This window comes from Mustela putorius, unplaced genomic scaffold (genome assembly GCF_011764305.1).
Source record: "Mustela putorius furo isolate JIRA1106 unplaced genomic scaffold, ASM1176430v1.1 tig00000095_pilon_pilon_pilon, whole genome shotgun sequence".
Classification (NCBI taxonomy): Eukaryota; Metazoa; Chordata; class Mammalia; order Carnivora; family Mustelidae; genus Mustela; species Mustela putorius.
The window spans coordinates 32,912,394-32,931,729 of NW_025421280.1; the positions used below are offsets into that span (position 1 = coordinate 32,912,394).

Sequence of the window (19,336 nt, forward strand, 5' to 3'; positions counted from 1 at the left end):
TCTCAGTCGAAAGCGACCCTGCCCTAGTAAGAACACTTCCTCCCGCCTGATAGCGGTCCCGACGTAAATGTGCCCTTGAGCCTACGCACCGAAGGAGGCTGCGCCAGCCGCTATTGCCTAAGAGAGGAGCCAGATTCCTCCTAGCTGAGAAGAACCGTGACTCCACAGGCGGGCCAATCCGGAGCCCGGAAAGCCAGGACGTTTATACAACAGATCCACCCACCAAAAATTTATGGGGTCTGAGAAGGCCGGGTGGTTTCCCGGAACCGCAGGCGCCAGTGGGTTTGGTCTGGAATCCTAAGACCCAAACTTCTTCACCCCCCCTTGGATAAGTGCCGGGTGCCCTTGCACTGTGGGATGCCAGTCCCCACCTTTCTAACGAATCTTTTGAACCTAGCCCACTCAAAAGCTGCAGGGTCCCAGTTCTTTCCGCAGGCAGAGGAGAGCTCCTGCCACCCCCCCCACACACACACCTTTCTCCATTGGTCTTGGTGGGCTACACCTACTGCCCCAAATCTGGGAACCTGGGCCTCGGCTCATAGAAATCTTGGTTCCTCGTCCCTTTCCAGTCTTCTTGGTGGACAGCAACTCCAGAAGTTCGTCCAATCGGGCCACCGATATCTCCTCGCTCTCTTCCCTCCAAGAGCTCAGAGTGTTGGACAGAGGAGGAGACCCGTCTCTGTCTTTTCGGCAGAAAGCCCGCCCGAGAATGGGCGGCAATGTAGGGAGCAGGGTCTACGGGGCAAAGGGGCCCGAATCTGGCAACCCGAGCCTCTAGGGCGTGCTTTCTGGGGGTGCGGAGTCCCAGCCAGCGCGCGCTCGCTTCCACCTGCCGCGCCGTCGGGCGCCGGGAGGAGGCGGGGCTCAGCTGTCGCAGCCAATAAGGGACGCCGGCTCTGGCAGCTGCTCCTATAAAGGGCTGGGGGCGGCGGCGGCGCGGCCCAGAGCGCGGAGCGCGCAGCGCGGGCTGGAGGGTGGGAGGGAGGGCGGGCGAGGGGAGAGGACTGAGCACCCAGGACCGGACAGGCCCGGCCGAGGGGCGGCGGTGAAAGGCAGAGCGCCGCGATCTCTGTCAGGAAGCGCAACCTCCCCGGGCCCCGCGGGGCCGCGCAGGGGACGTTCTCAATCCCGCGTCCGCTCCCTCTTTCCATCCCCTGCCGCCCGCAGGCCACCCCGGGGCCCGGCTATCCGCGCGCGCGTCCTCGGGCTCGGGCCCGTCCCCGGCCCTCGAGGGAGCCGCCGCCTTCATCTACACCTCTGCAGCGGCCGCGCCAGAGGCCGCCCGGGCAGGACCCCGGCGTGAGCATCGAGCGCCCCCCAAGGAGTGCACGACCCCCGGAGCCGCCCTCAACACGGACCGCGCCCGCTGGGCACACAAGAATGGTCACTGTAGGTATTCCCTTGTCGCTGAGATGGAATCTGGTTGGGGAGGGGTTAGGCACAGGCTCCGCGGAGATGGCGGGGGGGGGGGGTAGGACCAGGCCTACCTAGGCCCCGGTGGGGGGGTAGGACCGATTCTCGGGCCCTGAGAGTGGGCTGGGCCGCACCCAGAGTGCTGGGGGCGCATAGAGTCTGGCCTGAGAGGCCTTAGGGAGCCGAACTCTGATTTGGATAGGCGTCCTAGGGCGCCCTGGGAGCGGGATTGCCCCCTCCAGCAGGCCTGATGGGGGAGGGGCCGCAGCGGCGGAGGATGCCTTCTCCATCCAGGCCCGGACCCCGCAGGCCGCCCAGCCAAACACAGGGCCCCAGTCACTGGTGCTGGGCCAGGAAAAGGCGGCAAGCCGTCCCTGAGAACCTCAGGAAAGCCGGTAGCGTCGGATCGCGCGCCCCGGGCCCTGGCCGCGCCCGGGGAACCGGGCGTCTCGTCCTCGAGCCTGTCGACCTTGCGGCAAGCGGGGAGGGGAGAGGAGGGGGCGCGCCCGGAGGCCCCGCGGGCCCGCCGCCGCTGCCGCCGCGTCCCTTTGTTTCTCGGAGCTTCTTAGCGGGCCGTAGCCTCGCGCGGGCGCCTCAGGCTTCGGGGAGGGGGAGGGGAGAGGAGGGCCTGCGGGGGGGGGCGCCTTCCTGACTCCTGGGCCCCCGCCTCACGGGGGATGGGGTAAGAAACTCAGGGATGTCTCCTAGCCCAGGGCCAGGCGCCCCACCCCGCCAGGGCCCTGGGCCTCGGGGTGACCTTGAGAGCGCCCGCCCGCCCGCGCCGCTTGCCCCACTCCGGATGCTTTCAGCAACCACCGAGCTGGTCAGCTCCCGAACCCGCGGCCACGCCCGGCCACGCCCTGTATAACCACGCCCCTGCCCCGCCCATCTGGACCCCGCCCCCTTGGGCCCCCAGGGCCCGGCCTCGCCCGAGCCCTCGGATTTCCACTCGGCAACCCGGGCGTATCCCGGGGGCGGGGCTGGCCAGTCCTAGCCCCACCCCGGCTCCACCCCCGCCCCCGCCGCGCGACTCCGCTCCCCGCGCCGCCGCGCGTCCTTTGTCTGGTCCCAGCGCCCAGGCCTCCTTCTTCCGTACTTACTGTCTTTCCGGTCTCTGTGTGTGTGTGTCTCTGTGCACTGTATCTCTTTCTGGGCCTCTTCTTGGAGTCTTGGCGAGCACAGTGGGTGGAGGGATGCTCAGCACTCCCTCCCTGCATGGGACCCTGGGACCCGCCCACCTGGCTCGGAGAAATGAGGACCGAGAGGCCATGCTTCCCTGCTGTGTGACCTCAGGCAGGCACCCTCCTCTCTCTGGGCCTCAGGCGGCTAACCCAGTCGCAGGAACGGGAGTGCAGCCTCCTGAGGACCCTCAGAACCCGCACAGCTCTCCAGCATCCATTCCTCTGATCTGTTCCTTCATTTGAAAGAGGGAAACTGATGCACAAAGGGGCGAGGGTGTGGTCAGAGGTCACAGAAGGGCCTTGAAGCCTTGGAAAGCCTGGAGAGCACTTCGTTGGAAGTCCACCAGGGGGACAAGCTGGGAGAAAGTGAGGGGATAAATTAAGACAGTGAGGGCCCTATATGGAGGAAGAAGGACCCAGAAGTGAGAAGCCTAATTAGCACCACGTGGTGGCCCAGCCTTAGCATGTATAGTCACTCAATGCCCTATTGTGGCCAGTATCCAGACATCTATCACTGCTCCTGGGACCAGGAGGTCACAGCAGGGGCCAAAGGGGTAGGTCACAGGAGAGTCTGCAGAACAAGTGACCTCAGGTGTGTTCCCTGCAAAAAACGTATGTCATATGTGTGTGCAATAGTGCAAAAGAGTTGAAGAAAGAGTAGCAGAGAAAGGGAGGGGGAGACAGACGGGTTCAGAGGGGACAGGAGGACAGAGAAACAGGGGGAGAAGAGGGAGAGAAAAAGAGAGAGAGAGCCAGAGGAAAAGCTGGAGAGACTGGGAGGAAAGGTTCCATTGCTCCCGGATCATCTCTGCCTCCCCATCTTGGATCTGCCCTCCTCCCTTCTGACTTCGCCCCTCCACTCCTGACCTGGAACAGCCCTCCAAGGTCCCTGTGATTCCCCGAGTCATCCCAGGCCACACGTTTGCCATGGGCTGGGGCCAGGCGGGTGTGATCTCCACCAATCCGATCCCTATTAGCGGCTCAGCCGGCTGAGCTGCAGAGGAAACGCGACACTGATCCTGCTAAGCTCTGGCACAGATGGGAGGGAGATGGGGTGCTGGGGAGATTAGTCGGCTGGGCCTCAAGATCCCAATTACCTTTTAACCCCATCCAAGTTGAGGACATTTGCGGTGGCTCTGTACGCTCTAGGATAATCAGACCAGTAGTCAAACCTCATCACTACCTCCGCCGCCGGTCACTCCCAGGCAAATCACAAATCCCTCTGACCCTCAATTTCTCCATGAGAGAAATGGAGCAGATGACCTCCAGCTTTCAGTGTGGTTGTGGGAAGTCAGTGAAACCTTTGCACCTGCTCAGTGCCTGGCACATAGTAGGGGTTCCAAAGCTGCAACCTGCTGGGTCCTGAAACAGCGTTTTGTGTTACTGCTAATTATTTGGTGGGGGCAGGGGTCCCATAGCAGACGTCATCAACCAATCACAGAACTCTAGTTTGCCAAGCCCGGAAGGGAACTCCGGTTCCATCTTCATGCGTGGGAAACTTTGGTGCCATATCTTTAGTGGTGGGACAGAGGCCCAGAGAGGCAGTGTGTCAGCGGATACACAGTGAGGAGGTTGGAGCATGTGGTGGTACCCAGTAATTGTTCGTTGAATTGAATGGATAGACTCAGCCAACAGAGTGGGTTTAAATGTCATGATGCCTGGCCTAGGTGTAGAGTACAGGCTCAGTCTCACTTTGTTATTTTTTTTTTTTTTACTATTATTGGCCTTTTTGGCCACTAGTAAAGTGGGCTCTGATGGCCAAACTCCTTATTTGAATTCTTTTTTTTTTTTTTTTAAGATTTTATTTATTTATTTGACAGAGATCACAAGTAGGCAGAGAGGCAGGCAGAGAGAGAGGAAGGGAAGCAGGCTCCCCGCTGAGCAGAGAGCCCGATGCGGGGCTCGATCCCAGGACCCTGAGATCATGTCCTGAGCCGAAGGCAGAGGCTTTAACCCACTGAGCCACCCAGGCGCCCCCTGATTTGAATTCTTGATCCACCATCTGCATGCCACCCAGCCTTGTGTAAATTCCTAAACCCTTCATTGAGATTCAGTTTCCTCTTCTGGTAAATGAAGGAAAGAGTCCCATAATGTTCGATGTTGGAAGAATTGCCAAGAAATTGTCACAGAAAGGATTTTGTCTGGCACATAGCAGGGCCTCAATACGTGGCCATCAGTGGAGTATTAACCTTACGAAACTGGACGGGGATCTATAGCGTGCGAATGCTTGATGGCAAGTGCCTGTGGCAGACATTGCTAATCAACCCCCCGGGGTGTGTTCCTGCTCAGTCTGGATATGGCTTCAGAATAACTAACTCTCCCAGAAGCCCCCGGACAGCCACTCAGCCAACTGGAAACGTAGGGGAGTTCTGTGCCATCCTTTTAATAAGAGTAAATGGAAAGGCAGCGGAGGCTCGAAGAAGAGCTAAGATCATCCCTGAGAATACACACCTGTAAGGTGCCGGAGCCACCCTCATGCATTGGTCTCTGTCATTAAAAACAGCTTTAGAGTCCAACATAGTCAAGTTTGAGATCGACTTTGCCATTGATATCACTCAGTGTCTCTGGGCTCGGTTGCCTCACTTATAAAATGGAGACTGTTGCTGTCTGTAAAGATGACTGGGAGAAATACATGATATGATGTCTGGGAGCACTTCGCAACGTGCGGTGCCTGGCCCACAGATGTCAATGGGGCAGAACCAGTATTAATAGCCGGGATTACGAAACAGGGATGGCAGACACGACAAGCTGCTTCCTGTGATTGTCCCCATGGCAGACCTGATCCCAGAATACTTTCCAGCTGCACCCACGTGTGGTTTTAGATCCTTCCCTGGGGTCACTGTGCCAATAACTTGGAGTTTGCAGCAAAGTGGAGCAGAGCTCCAGGAGCATTATGAAGCCTACCCGAGGACACAGAGCTGAGAAAGGTTAGGGCCAGCACTATTCTTCCATTGGCAGTGGAAGCTGAAAATGCAGACACTCGATCAGAAACGCTCCTGTGCAAATCCCTGTTTCGCCATTTATTAGCTGCGTGACCTTTAGTAATTTTTAAAACATTGTTGAACTTCACTTTCCCCCTCTGGTGTCTTAGTCAGCTTAGGCTGCTCTAACAAAATGCCATAAACTGGGGAGCTTAAACAACAGACATTTATTTCTCATAAATCTTCTGGAGGCTGGGAAGTCTAAGATCAAGGTACCATCTGAGTTGCTTCCTAGTAAGGAGTTGCTCCCGGCTTTGCAGATGGACCTCTTCTTGCTGTGTCCTGACCTGGTGGAGAGAGATCATTTCTATCCTGTCCCCCCTCCTTTTTATTTTTTTAAAGATTCTATTTATTTAACAGAGAGAGAGACAATGAGAGAGGGAACACAAGTAGGGGGAGTGGGAGAGGGAGAAGCAGGCTTTCCGCCGAGCAGGCAGCCCCACGCAGGGCTCCATCCCAGGACCCCGGGATCATGACCTGAGCCAAAGGCAGACGCTTAACTGATTGAGCCACCCAGGCTCCCCGTCCTTGCCCCTTTTTATAAGGACATGAATCCCATTCATGGGGGCTCCACTCTCATGACCTAATTACCTCCCAAATGTTCCACATCCAAATACCATCACATTGGGGATTAAGTTTTCAACATATGAATTTGAGGGGACACAGCCATCTAGTTCACAGCATCTGTTAGGCAGGGGAAACTAAGCTCTCTTTTCAGGGTGGTTGTGAATAAGAAAAAAAAATAAACATTGCCTATAGAAGGCTTTGCACTGTGCCTGGCACACAGGAGGCCCAATATTTGGGAATAAGTATGGTATTGTGTTTTGGCTCAGGGAGGGCTGAGATAAAATGTACCTGCCGACTTCCTAATTCTGTAGCCTCAAAGACATTGCTAATCAATCACAGTGATCTCTCCTGCTGAAACTGAATATGGCTTCTAAACCTTCCTAATTCATCCCTTTTGGAAAACCCTACCAATCGATTTGATTTTTCAAGTAAGGGCACCCATCTGCCAACCGTGCCATTGAGAATACCTAAGGAAACGCTGGCTGCTTTACCTTCCTACATCCGTTACAGATAATCCCAGTACTGTTTCCTGCTGAGCACAGATGTGGCCTTAAAATTCTTCTCTGTGTGGTCCTTATATGTAAAATACATGAAGAATTTATTTGATAATTGCTAAAGAAGTAGATCTTAGAGGTTCTCATCACAGGAAAAAAAATTATAACTATGAATGGTGATGGATGTTGACTAGATTTATCGTGGAGATAATTTTGCAATACATACAAATATTGAGTCATTATGTTACACACCTGAAACTAATGTAATATTATATGTCAATTATTAAGAAATAGATGCAGGAGGAAAAAACGTTAAATAAAATTCAACATCCATTCTTTAAAAAAAAATCATCTTGGGATAATAAGAATAAAATTAAACATTCATAAGTGAAAACCCACAGCAAAAATCAAATTTATCTGTGAAATGTTTAAAGCATTTCACTTAACATCATGAATTAAAAAGCCACTATTGCACTGTAGCCCCTGCAATAAGACAAGAAAAATAAATAACAGGTGTAGATTGGAGATAAAAAAAATAAAGCTGTCATTATTTGCTGGTGTTATTATGTTGTATATTTAAATAGCTCAGGGGCACCTACCTGGCTCAGTCAGAGCACACAACTCTTGATCTCAGGGCTGTGAGTTGAGCCCCACATGTGATGTAGAGATTACTTAAAATATGTTTTTAAAAGACTTTATTTTAATTTTTATTGATTTCTTAAAAGATTTTATTCATTTTTTGGAGAGAGAGAAAGAACACGAGCAGAAGGAAAGGGAGAAGCAGACTCTCCACTGAGAAGGGACCCCCATGTGGGACTCAATCCCAGAACCCTGGGATCATGATCCAAGTCCAAGGCAGACGCTTAACAGACTAAGCCACCCAGGTGCCCTTATTTTTTATTTGAGAGAGAAAGAGAGTAAGTGAGAGAGATAGTATGAGCAGGGGGAGAGGCAGAGGGAGAAGCAGACTCCCCGCTAAGCAGGGAGTCGGATGCAAGGCTTGATCCCAGGACCCCGGGATCATGACCTGAACCAAAGGCAGATACTCAACAAACTGAGCCATCCAGATGCCCCTTAAAAATAAAATCCTTTTTAAAAAATCATGATAATTGGGGCTCCTGGGTAGCTCACTCGGTTGGGCATCCAACTCTTGATTTCAGCTCAGGTCATGATCTCAGGGTTGTGGAATTGAGCCCCACATCAGGTTCAGTGTTGGGTGGGAGGGAGTCGGCTTGAGATTCTCTCTCTTCCTCTCCCTCTGCCCCTACTCACTCTCTCTCTCTCAAATAAATACATTTTAAAAATAATAATAAAAAACAGCTCAGCGGAAAAACTGGGGGAGGGGGATAAATGTCTAGGGGGATAATTATGCATGAAACAAAAGAAATATTAACACATTTGGGATAGGAATTCCCTTTGGTGGGAGGAGGGCAGGACATCGTCAGGGAGGTATTATATTTCTTATTCTGAAGACAAGAGTGTTCATCTTCTTCTTCTAGAAATGCACAGACTGATTTTAGACAAACAGGCAAACCTAGCAAGCATAGCAAGTAAACATAGAAAGCAAAATCACATGCAAGGTACATGCCTGATGCTGGAGGAGTGGAAGGGATTATTGGAATAATACTTCTCCTCCCTCTCCATGTTTAAGCCCATGTCAGACTTGACTGATCCATCACCACTGAGCCCCTCTCACTCCCACTGATGCCTGTGTGGGGACTGGGCCGTGAGCGGGTGTGGCCTGTTGTCTCCAGCAGATACTCGGGGCCATGGAGTCTCAGGTGGCGGGGGGCCCGGCCGGCCCGGCCCTGCCCAACGGGCCACTCCTTGGTACAAACGGAGCCACTGATGACAGCAAGACCAACCTCATCGTCAACTACCTGCCCCAGAACATGACCCAGGATGAGTTCAAGAGTCTCTTTGGCAGCATTGGTGACATCGAATCCTGCAAGTTGGTTCGGGATAAGATCACAGGTGTGGCTGCTGGCAGGTGGGGAAGGAGGGGACAGAGGTGATAGTCTCAGAAGTACAGGTGTGGTGGGGGCAGGTAGCACCCTGGGGAATCTGAGGTGTGATGGGGAGACAAGTGTGACCCCTGGCAGGGTATCTCAGGGGTGATGGGGGCAGGCAGGACTCTGGGGGATCGGAGGTGTCCTGGGGACAAGGTAGTACTCTCAGGGAACAGTAAGGTGGGGATCCAGTGTCTCATAACCTTGAGTGATGACAGTCAGCCTCTCAGGACCGGGTCTGGGAGGACACTGGTAGGTCTGGGGAGGTCATCATTCTGGTCCTGCCCACAGGGCAGAGCCTCGGTTACGGGTTTGTGAACTACTCTGATCCCAACGATGCAGACAAAGCCATCAGCACCCTCAACGGCCTCAAACTGCAGACGAAGACCATCAAGGTTAGTGCTCTCGTTTCTTCTGCTGCCCATCCCCCATGACTGCCCATCTGCGACTGTCCCCAATCTGCCCGTATTACTGCCCTCTTGGACTGCCCCCGTCACTGCCACTGAACTCCTACAGCCCCTCACCCTCACCACACACCCTTTTCCCCACTGCCACCCGCCCTTCTCCACGGCTCATCCCCTGAGTGGTTGAAACTCTCCTCTAAGGGTTCGTAGCTGGGCATCGGGGGCCCAGTGTCTCTGCCTCTCTGAAACTGTTTCCTTATTTGTCAGAATACCAGCCGCACATTCTCTGGTAGCTCAGGGAGGTAGCCATACCATTGGTGGTAGCAGAGTGACCAGGGTCGGATGGGCAGTCCCCCTCGCCTTTGTCATGGAAATGGAGGAGGGGTGGGGGCCCATCTGCCATCTGGAGCCTAATTAGGGTCTGGGAGGGCGGGATTAGGGGCGAGCCCCTCCCCCACCTTTGTGCAACGCCCCTCCCCCCCCATGACCTCCCCTCTCAGCAGCTGCAGCTGGGACTCTGCTAGCCCAGATTCCCTGGAGGGGGATCGCCATGGAAACCCCCCTCTCTAGGTTCGCCTGGGGGTGTCTGGACTCCGCCCCACAAATCTGCTCTGGAACCTTGGGGGAGGCAGAGCTGGGGGTGCCCATCTGGCCCCCAGTTCTCTCTGGGAACAGAGGTGCAGGAATCTCTCCCTCTCCCCATTGTGCGTTGTGGGGGAGGATGAGGTCATGACCTGATGGGTTGCTCCATGGCCAACTAGACTCAGAAGCGCTGGGGCATGAGAGCGACAAATCCAGAGGGCCACTGTATGCACGCAATGCCATGAGTGAACGTGTGTATGCGATACCCTGGGCTGTGAGCCATTGTGTTTGTGGGACACCGTGACTGTGTGTCTGTTGTCACGTGAGTCCGGCTATTACAGACTTTGTGTCACTGTGTGTCTGTGGGACGTGGTGTTTATCGCTCGGGTGCTTTGTGACAAGCTGCAACTCTGGCCGTGACCTGGTGGGGCTGTGTGGGTGTGTCTGGGATGTGGGTTTGTGCGGTGGTGACCGGTGTAGTTCTGTGACTCTTAACTGTACTTATCCAAGACCCCCAGAGCCTCTGGGAATGTCTTTGTAGCCTGAGTTACCCTTCTGCTGGTCTAGGCACCGGGACCATGCAGAGCGCGGGGTGGCCCTGTGTGTGTGTTTGTGTGTGTATGTGTGTCTGTGTCTGCCTGGGCGGCACAGTTGTATGGTCAGCCCCAACCAGGTGTTCTGGCAGATTCTGCCTTTGTCCTGTCCTGGTGAGGGGGTGTGGCTGAGCCCACACCCAGCTGAGGGACATGGGTCAGCCCCCATCGTGGGGGGGATGGGAAATACCCCAGAAGTCCTACTCAATGCCTCCAATGAGCCCTGATTACCCCAAACACCCACCCAGGAGCTCAGGCCTGTCTTCCCCTCACCCCTAAGTCTGATTCATCAACAAGCCCTCACGCCTCAAAACTCACAGCCCCATGGGCCAGAGTGGAAACCATTGAGTACGTGGCTGTGATTTTGAATGAATATTACTGGGGAGAGGAGCAGCTGCTGGGTTTCGGGTTGTTTCCTGAAGGACCCCAGGTGCGCACAATTGCGTTAATTAGAACCCCTCTACCTCCAGCCTAGGAGCGCCTTCACCTTGACCCCCGCCCCCCAGCCCAATGTTTGCCTTTTGTTAGTTTTTTAATTAGTCATTTCTAATGAGGTTCTATGCCCTCCCAGCTCACCACGCCAAACAAAAAGCCCGGCCCTTGACAATGACCCTTATCTACCCAGAGGTTAATTTAGAAGGCTACAGAGGATAGACAGTGGCAGAAATAAGTGGAAAGAGAAGCTCATGCCCCCCAGGGCCCCCGCCAGCTCTGGGTCAACCTGTTAGCATCTGGGGTAGCCCCCCCAGACTGTGTTTCCAGGACACAGATAAGCACACAATGAGACGGGGTCACATCTCACACTGCAGGCTGCTCTATAAATGGACTTTTCTTTCCCCCCGTTTACAATACTCACCACTGTTTCTGGGAAATAAATATACATGTCCACCATTTTTTAAAACAGCTGCAGAGAGTTTCATTGTTGGGCTGGACCGTAATTAATGACACAAATCGAATGATCATACTAAAACGTGTCGAATTCACCACTGAGAGAGAGTGACAGGGCCGGGGAGGAGCCGAGGACCCAATTCAGATGGAAGAGGACAGGGAGGACCCTTCAGCTGAGACTGGAAGAAGAAAGGAGAGGAAGGGTGTTCCAGGCTGAAGGGAACAGCCAGAGCAAAGGCCCTGAGACAGAAGTGTGCCTGGTGTGTTTGGGGAACACGGAGGAGACGGGTGAGGCTGAAACAGAGAAAGTCTAGGCAGAGATGAGAGAGGGTGTGAGCTGATGGGCAGGTTTCAGGGCCTAGTGGGCTGTGAGAAGGACTTTTACTCTGGAGAAGGTGGGAGCCACAGAAGGTTCTGACTCAGTTTCTCACAGGTGCCCTCTGGCAGCTGTGGTGGAAAGAGACGGGAGGTTAGGGTGGGAGTGGGGACCAGGGTAGAGGCTGCTGTACTGGCCTGGGTGAGCCATGGTGGGTGGTGGGCCACGACACAGCAGTGGAAGTAGGGGGCAAGTGTGGATTCTGGGTAATGAGGAGGAATCGATGGTGGATTGGATGTGGGTGGGAAAGACGGGCATCAGGGACAACGGAGGCTGGGGACCTGAGCACCCAGGAGGATAAAGCTACCACTCCTGAACTGGGGCGTCCACGGGGACAGTTGGGAGCTAGATGCAGCCTCACTGAGTGGAATCCCCTGCGAGACCTCGGGGGTGCCCAGAGGCAGGTGTCACACAGGTATGCAGCTTGGGGATCAGGCCCAGGACCAGGGACGGACATTTGGGAGTCATCAGCATTGAGCTGGCAGCTAAAGACCTGAGTGACCCTGAGGGCCAGAGTCCCAGGCTCACTTTCCAAAGGAGCGGAAAATGTCTTGTTGACGGAATATATGGTGTGAGAGCAGGAGCTGGGGACTCGAGGTCCTCAGGGAGACATGTGCCACCTCGGGACCCAGTGACAGGTTTCCCTTCCCCTTTATGGAGGCTGGGCCACATTATCAACCATGGCCATGGCCACGGCCCTTCCTTCAAGCCCTCAGCACTGCCCATGGAGATGACTTGAGAGATATTTATTGCATGAACAGGTGAGGCACTTCTGCTGCTCGCTGGTGGCCAAGACACGGCCTCAGTCTCCCCATCTGTGAAACGGGTCTTCCCTCACCTCTGTCCACTTACCCTCCGTGCAGGTGTCCTATGCCAGACCCAGTTCGGCATCCATCCGTGATGCTAACCTGTATGTCAGTGGACTCCCCAAGACCATGAGCCAGAAGGAAATGGAGCAGCTCTTCTCCCAGTATGGCCGCATCATCACTTCCCGCATCCTGGTGGACCAGGTCACAGGTCAGGCTGCCAAGGACGATGCACTTGGCAGGGCACTGGGCAAAGGCACGGAGGTGGGACCAAAGTGGAGAAGGCGGGCACGGCGGGGGCAGAGAAGTGGGAAAGGGGGTCACATCAGGGGGCAGGGTCCTCAGGACGCCCTCACTCCCTGACAGGCGTCTCTCGGGGTGTGGGATTCATCCGCTTTGACAAGAGAATCGAGGCTGAGGAGGCCATCAAAGGACTGAACGGGCAGAAGCCGCTGGGCGCGGCGGAGCCCATCACGGTCAAGTTCGCCAACAACCCAAGTCAGAAGACTGGCCAGGCCCTGCTCACTCACCTCTACCAGTCATCAGCCCGACGCTATGCAGGCCCCCTACACCATCAGACGCAGCGCTTCCGGTAAGGTCCCAGGCACCCTGGACCCCCACAGGCTGGGGGAGGGGGGTCCAAGCCTTGCAACCAGCCTCCCTGGACCCCATTCCTGCAGGGCAGAGGGACCCTGGGAGGGTGTCCACACGCTGGGGCCACTGAGGGCAGCAAAGGGGAAATGTGTGAGTATGTCAGATGCTGAGGCCAAGCCCTTGTACACAGCAGGCATTCAATGTACGCAGGGCACTATGAGTGGCATCGGCATTAAGAGTTTTATTTTTTGTAAAGATTTATTAGAGAGAGAGAGGGAGAGAGTGCAAGCCGGGGGAGGGCGAGGGACAGAGGGAGAGGGAGAAGCTGACTCCCAGCTGAGCAGAAAGCTCAAAGGGGGTGGGTTGGGGGGAGTCAATCCCAGGACCCCGGGATCATGACCTGAGCCAAAGGTAGATGCTTAACCAACTGAGCCATCCAGGCACCTAAAATCTTTGAATTTTAGAGTAAAAAAAAAAAAACAAAAAAACTTCAGAGTCACCTGATCGGAGTCCCCCTCTCTCAGGGCTGGGGTCCCATGCTGTGTGCTCATGGGAGAGGAGTGCCTGTATTTTACAAACAGGGACCCTGAGGCACCACAAAGTGTTGTCACTTGCCCAGCCCAGGCACTACCCCAAAGAGACCTGAACCTCCCCTTCTGGGGACCTGAGCCCCGCAGGCTGGGGGCAGGCGAGTGGGACTGGGCAGGCTGGGATGGGAGGACAGGACACGGGCACAGGCCAGGCAGAGGCAGGGCGGGCGAGAGGCAGTGCCCGAGTGACCACGGTTCCGTGCCAGGCGGTGTCCAGCCGGGCGGGGAGCAGGCGGGTGGGGGCAGGGCCGGGCTGCTGGCCTGCTGGGTGGGGGCGGGGAGAGCAGTCAGGCCAGGGCCGGCCAGAGTCACAGCTGGGGGTGTGGCCAGAGGCCACGGGTGACCACCCTTTTTGCTTCCACAGGCTGGATAACTTGCTCAACATGGCCTACGGAGTCAAGAGGTAACAGTGCCCCCGCCCTGCTGCCCCCAGCTCCCCACTGTCCTTCCTCGGACTCTTGGCTCAGTGCTGGAACCCACGCTCCCCCACCTCCCCCCGGGGACTGCCAGCTTAGCTGTGTCTGCCCCCTGTCTGGGGTCAGGGAGTCGTGTGTCCATTAGGAGAGTTAGAGGCTACGAAGCCTAGTAAATGCCTGGAAAGAGCTACTATGGAATTTGAACCCAGGAGGGCCTGTCCAGGGCGTTCTCCAGCCCATGGAAGGGGTCATGGCCATGGGCCCGGTCACAGCCATGCCCCCTGGTTCCCACACTGTCCGAGTCCCATCTGCCACTGCTAATGATTTTTGCTGGGTCACAGAACACCCCCTTTCACCCCCGAGTCTGGGCTGGACCTTGTGGACCGCATGGCACTGTCCACATTCCTGCCCCCGAGAGGGTCCCTGCGTTTACTACAGGGGGAGCTGTTGAGCACACACTGAGTGCCGGGCGCTGGGCTTAGGGCTGGGGACCCAATGTGGCCCAGCCAGACTTGGTATCCCGTGGAGATGACATGGCATTGAGCACAGCGCTTGGCACGTAGTGGGCGCTCAATAAAAGGCAGCGGCTCCTGTGATTATTGTTATCGTTATTCATTATCTCCGCCTGGTGGGGCAGGAGACAGAGGAACAGTGAACAGGGCTGTGAAGGGGGCAGGAGAGGGGGTGACAGGGACCCTGCCGAGACCGCGGACGTGACCAGGGTGCCAGCCAGCAAGCTGTTCGTCCCCGCTGGGGCCCCCTCTGAGCTGAGCGAGGCCCGGACTGTAGGGAGGCAGTGAGGAACAAGGGTGGAGCCAGTCCTGTCTGTTCATTCACTCGGGCCCTCAGACAGTCAGTCAACAAACCCTCCCCGGTGCTGCTGCGCTGGGAGCCATTCTGGCTGGATCAAAACCTTGCAGAGAAAAGGGAGTGGATCCTAAATATACAATTTGAGCAGGAAAAGGCTGGCAAGAGGCAGAGGAAGGCAGCAGACCGCTTTATGAGTCAGAGACCTGGTCCCAGAGTGGGGGGCTCCTCCAGCCACTCTCTCCGCCTGGGATGAGCACTGCCCTTGGTGGGGGGCCTCTAGCCAGGGAGGGGTGACAGGGTGCGGTCCGTGCGGGGGAACATGTGCCTAGGGAGGGGTAGTTCATCAGGAGTGGGGCCAGGGTCCACAGGGCCAAGGGCCCAGTAAGGTCAGAGGTTAGGGGGTCTGGGTGTAGCTGGAGGCTCCTGGCAAGACTGGGTGAGGGCCTGACGTTCAGAGCAGGTCAGAGTTCAGGCCACAGCTGCAGGTCAGGATGGAGGCTTGGGCAAAAGTCACGAGTCCGTGGCAGGGTCAGGATAACGCAGGGATCACCACATGGCCTGAGGTCACCACGGCGTCAGGGGTCCCAGGGGCTCAGGGGTATGCCGGGGGTCAGGGCAGAGCCCGCGTGACCCCCAAAGTAGTCCCCTGTCGCTCATCGCCAGGTTCTCGCCCATCGCCATCGACGGCATGAGTGGCCTCGCGGGCGTGGGCCTGTCGGGGGGTGCGGCAGGCGCTGGCTGGTGTATCTTCGTGTACAACCTGTCGCCGGAGGCGGATGAGAGCGTGCTGTGGCAGCTGTTTGGGCCCTTTGGGGCAGTCACCAACGTCAAGGTCATCCGCGACTTCACCACCAACAAGTGCAAGGGCTTTGGCTTCGTCACGATGACCAACTACGACGAAGCGGCCATGGCCATCGCCAGCCTCAACGGCTACCGCCTGGGCGAGCGCGTGCTGCAGGTGTCCTTCAAGACCAGCAAACAGCACAAGGCCTGAGCCACAGCCGCCCGCCCTCCCCACCCTCCCCGGGCAGCAGAGAGAGAGAGAGAGAGAGAGAGAGAGAGGGGCCCCAAGAGAGACAGCGCAGGCAGACCACCGACGGCACGAGGGCCCCGCGTCCCTGCGGAAGCCACAGGGTGAGCACTCGGGGTGGGGGGGGAGAGTCTGCAGGGAATGGGGGGGTGCCTGGGGGTCCCCCACCCCATCCTCCTGCCCCCACCCCAGGCTGGGCTGTTCACTCTCTCGTCTTGGTTTTGTTCACGGCGATGGTTTTTGTTTCTTTTTTCGGCTAAAAAGAAAGCAGAGATGTGCCCCCGCCCCACCTTCAACCACCCTCCACGGGATGGCTTTGCAGGGGTGCCGGGGGTGCACTCCCAGACCCCCATGCCCAGGCCTCCCCAACACCTAGATGAGCCTGAGGGGAGGGGGGACAGGTTTAAAAATCCCCAAAAAAGCGAAACGGAGGAGGGGTGTGGGCATCCCTGGCCCAGAGCCGCTGGATGGAGTATGAGGCGCAGGGGGAGGGGCTGGAAACAGAAACAAAATGAAAAAAAAAGGGGGGGTGGGAGGGGAAGAAAAACTCTATTTTTGTAAAAAGGGAAAAAAGACCTCGTGGAGAATTTTTACTGGGGATTCTTGAACTTGAAAAAAAAAAACACAAAAAAAGACAAAAAAAAAAAAGAAAATATTTTGGCAGGTTATGTTTACCAACTGGGGCAGGGGTAGGGAGCAGGGCTTGGGGGCTGGGAGTCCATGGGGCCACACAGAGAACACAGCCACACGAAGACCCGTGGGGGCATGCACACGCGCACACACACACACACACACACATACCCCACAGAGACACACAGAAGCACTGACAGACCCAGAGACACGCCCCGGACACCTTCAGGAGCTCGTTGGCTAGAACCCGACGTGCAGACACACACACAGATAATCACAGGAGACCGAAGCGGGGGGGGGGCTCCGCAAACGTGGCCACGGTCAAAAACACTGTCATGGGCAAATGCGGCCACAGGTAGGTGCGGAAGGTGAACATTTCCACGTGGACACATGAGAGCAGAGACATACGTGCAGACACACAAACCTAGACACCCCGTCATGGAGATAGAGATACAACACCCAGGAGACACCAACACGCCCATAGCATCCCTCAGGCCCAGGTGAGAGGTCGTGCCTGGCCCAGTCTACTTCCTCCAGCTAGGCCGCCTGGGTCTCCTCTGGACGCGTGGCCCCGCTCAGCCCGGCCCCAGGTTCTCTTCAGAGCTCTCTCCTGGCTCATAGTGGTCCCTGCCGCCCACGAACACAGGCGTGCACACACAACATCCATGCATCCAAACACACGATACCTCGTTTCACTTTTGGCGTCATGGTGGGCTGGAGGCAGCCCCCCCCCCAAACACTTGAGGCCAAAGGACCCCCTGTCCCCGGGGCTGAACCTCCCTGGGCCGAGGCCCTGGCCCAGAGGCTGAGGGGGGAGGCTGGGCCCTGAGCCTTCTCCCTCCCCAAGGCCTCCCCAGCAGGAAGTACCCGCTGTTCCCTCCAGGCCCCCACCTTCACCCTGCGGTGGCCAGGCCCAGGGGCCCAGCCCCGAATTCCCTTCTCCCCCACCACTTGTCACCCCCTTTCAGTTTGTTGGGTTTTTCCGTCTTTCCAAACTCCTGAGGGCCGGGGATGCAGCGCCCATCCCAAGCCCCAGCCCCGGCTTCTGTCTGGAAAGTCCAGACACTTTCCATTCCCCTAGTTTTCATTCTTTATTAAAAAAAGAAAAAAAGAAAAAAAAAAGAAAGAAAAGAAAAAAAGAAAGAAAAAATTCCAACAGAAGCCGAAGGCCGGAGCCCCTGGGAGCCCTCGCAGCCCCCTACCCCCCGCAGCGGGCCCAGTCGGAACTGAGAATTGCAAACCCTGAGTTCAGTCGCCCTTTCTCCGGTGTCCCTGCGCTTGGTGTCTGGCCATGGCCCCATCTGACTGCCCAGCTCTCTCTCCCCGACCCCTCCCGGTGTTTGTTAGTAAACGTCTGTGGAGCTTCTGCTGCAAGGAACAAAAAGAAAAAAAAAATCAAAAAAGCGACAAAAAAAAAAAAACACAAACAGAAGAGGAAAAAAGCGACAAAAAAAGGAAGAAAAAAAAAACAGAGAAGAGATTAAAAAAAAAAAGAAAAAAAAAAGACATAAACTGGCACCAGTTAACTTTCTTGTACTTTTTTGCCGAATTTAGCTTCTTGTAGTTTTAACTTATTGCTCTGTTAACTATTTATTCTCCTCGTTGCCCTGTAAGGACGTTTGTGTATATTTCTGTTCCTTCATCCAGTTTGCAAGTTTAAAGGAACCACGATGTTCTCTTTGTTTCTTTAAGTTTTGCTGAGACGTGGTTATGCCTAATTTATTTATAAAAGGGGAAGTGGAATCATTAAAGTAATAATAATTATTAATAACAGTAATGGTAGCTGAGCGGCGCCCAGGGGGGCGCGTGCTCTGTGGGGCGGTCCCCGCGGCCAGCGATGTCCGGGGTCTTAATGGGATTATTTTTGCTCGTCTTGAGAATTTTTTCAGTCCTATTTAGCTGGTGAAAACCCTAGCTTGTTCTTGATACACGAACCTATTTATTCTTGTGGTTTTTAAGTCCTTCCTGACCTCCCAGCTCCCCTCCAGCAGGGCACGCACCCCCCAGCGGGTCCACCCCCTCCCTCTGCTGTTTTTTGGGGCTCTCTCCCCTCCGCCCTCCGAGCGCAGGGACACGTGTGCACACGTGGGCAGCGTGCAGGAGGCGTCTGTGAGCAATAAGGGCTGGGTTTGTCCCCTTCCCGGGGGCAGCCGGGCTCTGCAGAGGGGGCACCTCCCCACACCCCCCCCCCCACACTGAGGCCTAGGCCCCTGACACCCCTGAGTCTGGGAGGGGACTTCTTTTTCTAAAACACAGAACTCAGCCCAGCAAGGCCCCCTCTCCAGAGGCCAGCCCCTCACCCCAGGGGCTGGGGTAGGGGGGGGCCGGGGGTCTTCCACATCCCTGGGGGTCAGGGGCAGGGCCCGTGGGATGGGGGCTCAGCCCCTCCAGCCCCTCCCTTCATCTTGTTATTTATTCAGAAGGTTTCAAATCACGACAGAGTCCATGTTGGAGGTGATAAAGAACTGTAAAAAAAAAAAAAAGAAAAAAGAAAGAAAAAAAGAAAAAAAAGAAAGAAAAAGAAAAAAAAAATCACAAAAACCCAAAACCCAACAAGAACACTTTGCGTTGCGTTTAGACTATTTATTACCGGGATTACAGGCCTGGCCGCGGTAACAGACTTTTACATGGAATTGTTTAATTATTTGTACTTTTCATGCCAGAAAATAAAAGTTCAGAATCTTACCGCCTCGGCTGTGTGTGTGCTGGCGGGTGGGGAGCACTGCATCTCTCCTCGGCTGGGGCTGTGCGGTCGCCACACTAGCCACCTAGGCTGCTGGGCCCGGCTGTCACGTGGAGCCCCGGGGCTCCCCGAGGACACACCTGGGACTCGGGGTGGGTGGGAAATGGGTGCAGGCAAGAACCCAGAGGTCTGCCCTGTGGTGCTGGGCTTTGCTCCATGGCGCAGGGAGCAGCTCAGCTGTCGATCAGGCTCTGATGAGAGCCCAGCTGTGGCACCAGCCCCGGAGTCA

General features: G+C 55.8%; 1 protein-coding gene across 3 annotated transcripts; it reads left to right on the forward strand.

The window, feature by feature from the left end:
- The first annotated feature begins 955 nt into the window (after positions 1-955).
- On the forward strand, positions 956-19,049 carry ELAVL3 (ELAV like RNA binding protein 3). 3 transcript variants are annotated; one of them, XM_004748380.2, is made up of 7 exons: positions 956-1,389; positions 8,391-8,610; positions 8,937-9,040; positions 12,352-12,505; positions 12,661-12,886; positions 13,843-13,881; positions 15,347-19,049. In XM_004748380.2, exons 1-7 carry the CDS (start codon positions 1,381-1,383, stop codon positions 15,696-15,698), a joined length of 1,104 nt encoding a protein of 367 aa, XP_004748437.1. In that variant the 5' UTR covers positions 956-1,380; the 3' UTR covers positions 15,699-19,049. The 3 variants fall into 3 exon arrangements, with proteins under 3 accessions (XP_004748437.1, XP_004748438.1, XP_012909590.1); XM_004748381.2 differs by having other exon boundaries at positions 15,368-19,049; XM_013054136.2 differs by having other exon boundaries at positions 8,394-8,610.
- Positions 19,050-19,336: the final 287 nt, after the last annotated feature.

Bases quoted from the DNA above. Each gene is read 5' to 3' on its own strand.
- ELAVL3 (XM_004748380.2), top strand. The intron at 8,611-8,936 runs GTGTGGCTGCTG...TCCTGCCCACAG, and splicing joins GGTTCGGGATAAGATCACAG to GGCAGAGCCTCGGTTACGGG. The intron at 13,882-15,346 runs GTAACAGTGCCC...CCCCCAAAGTAG, and splicing joins ATGGCCTACGGAGTCAAGAG to TCCCCTGTCGCTCATCGCCA.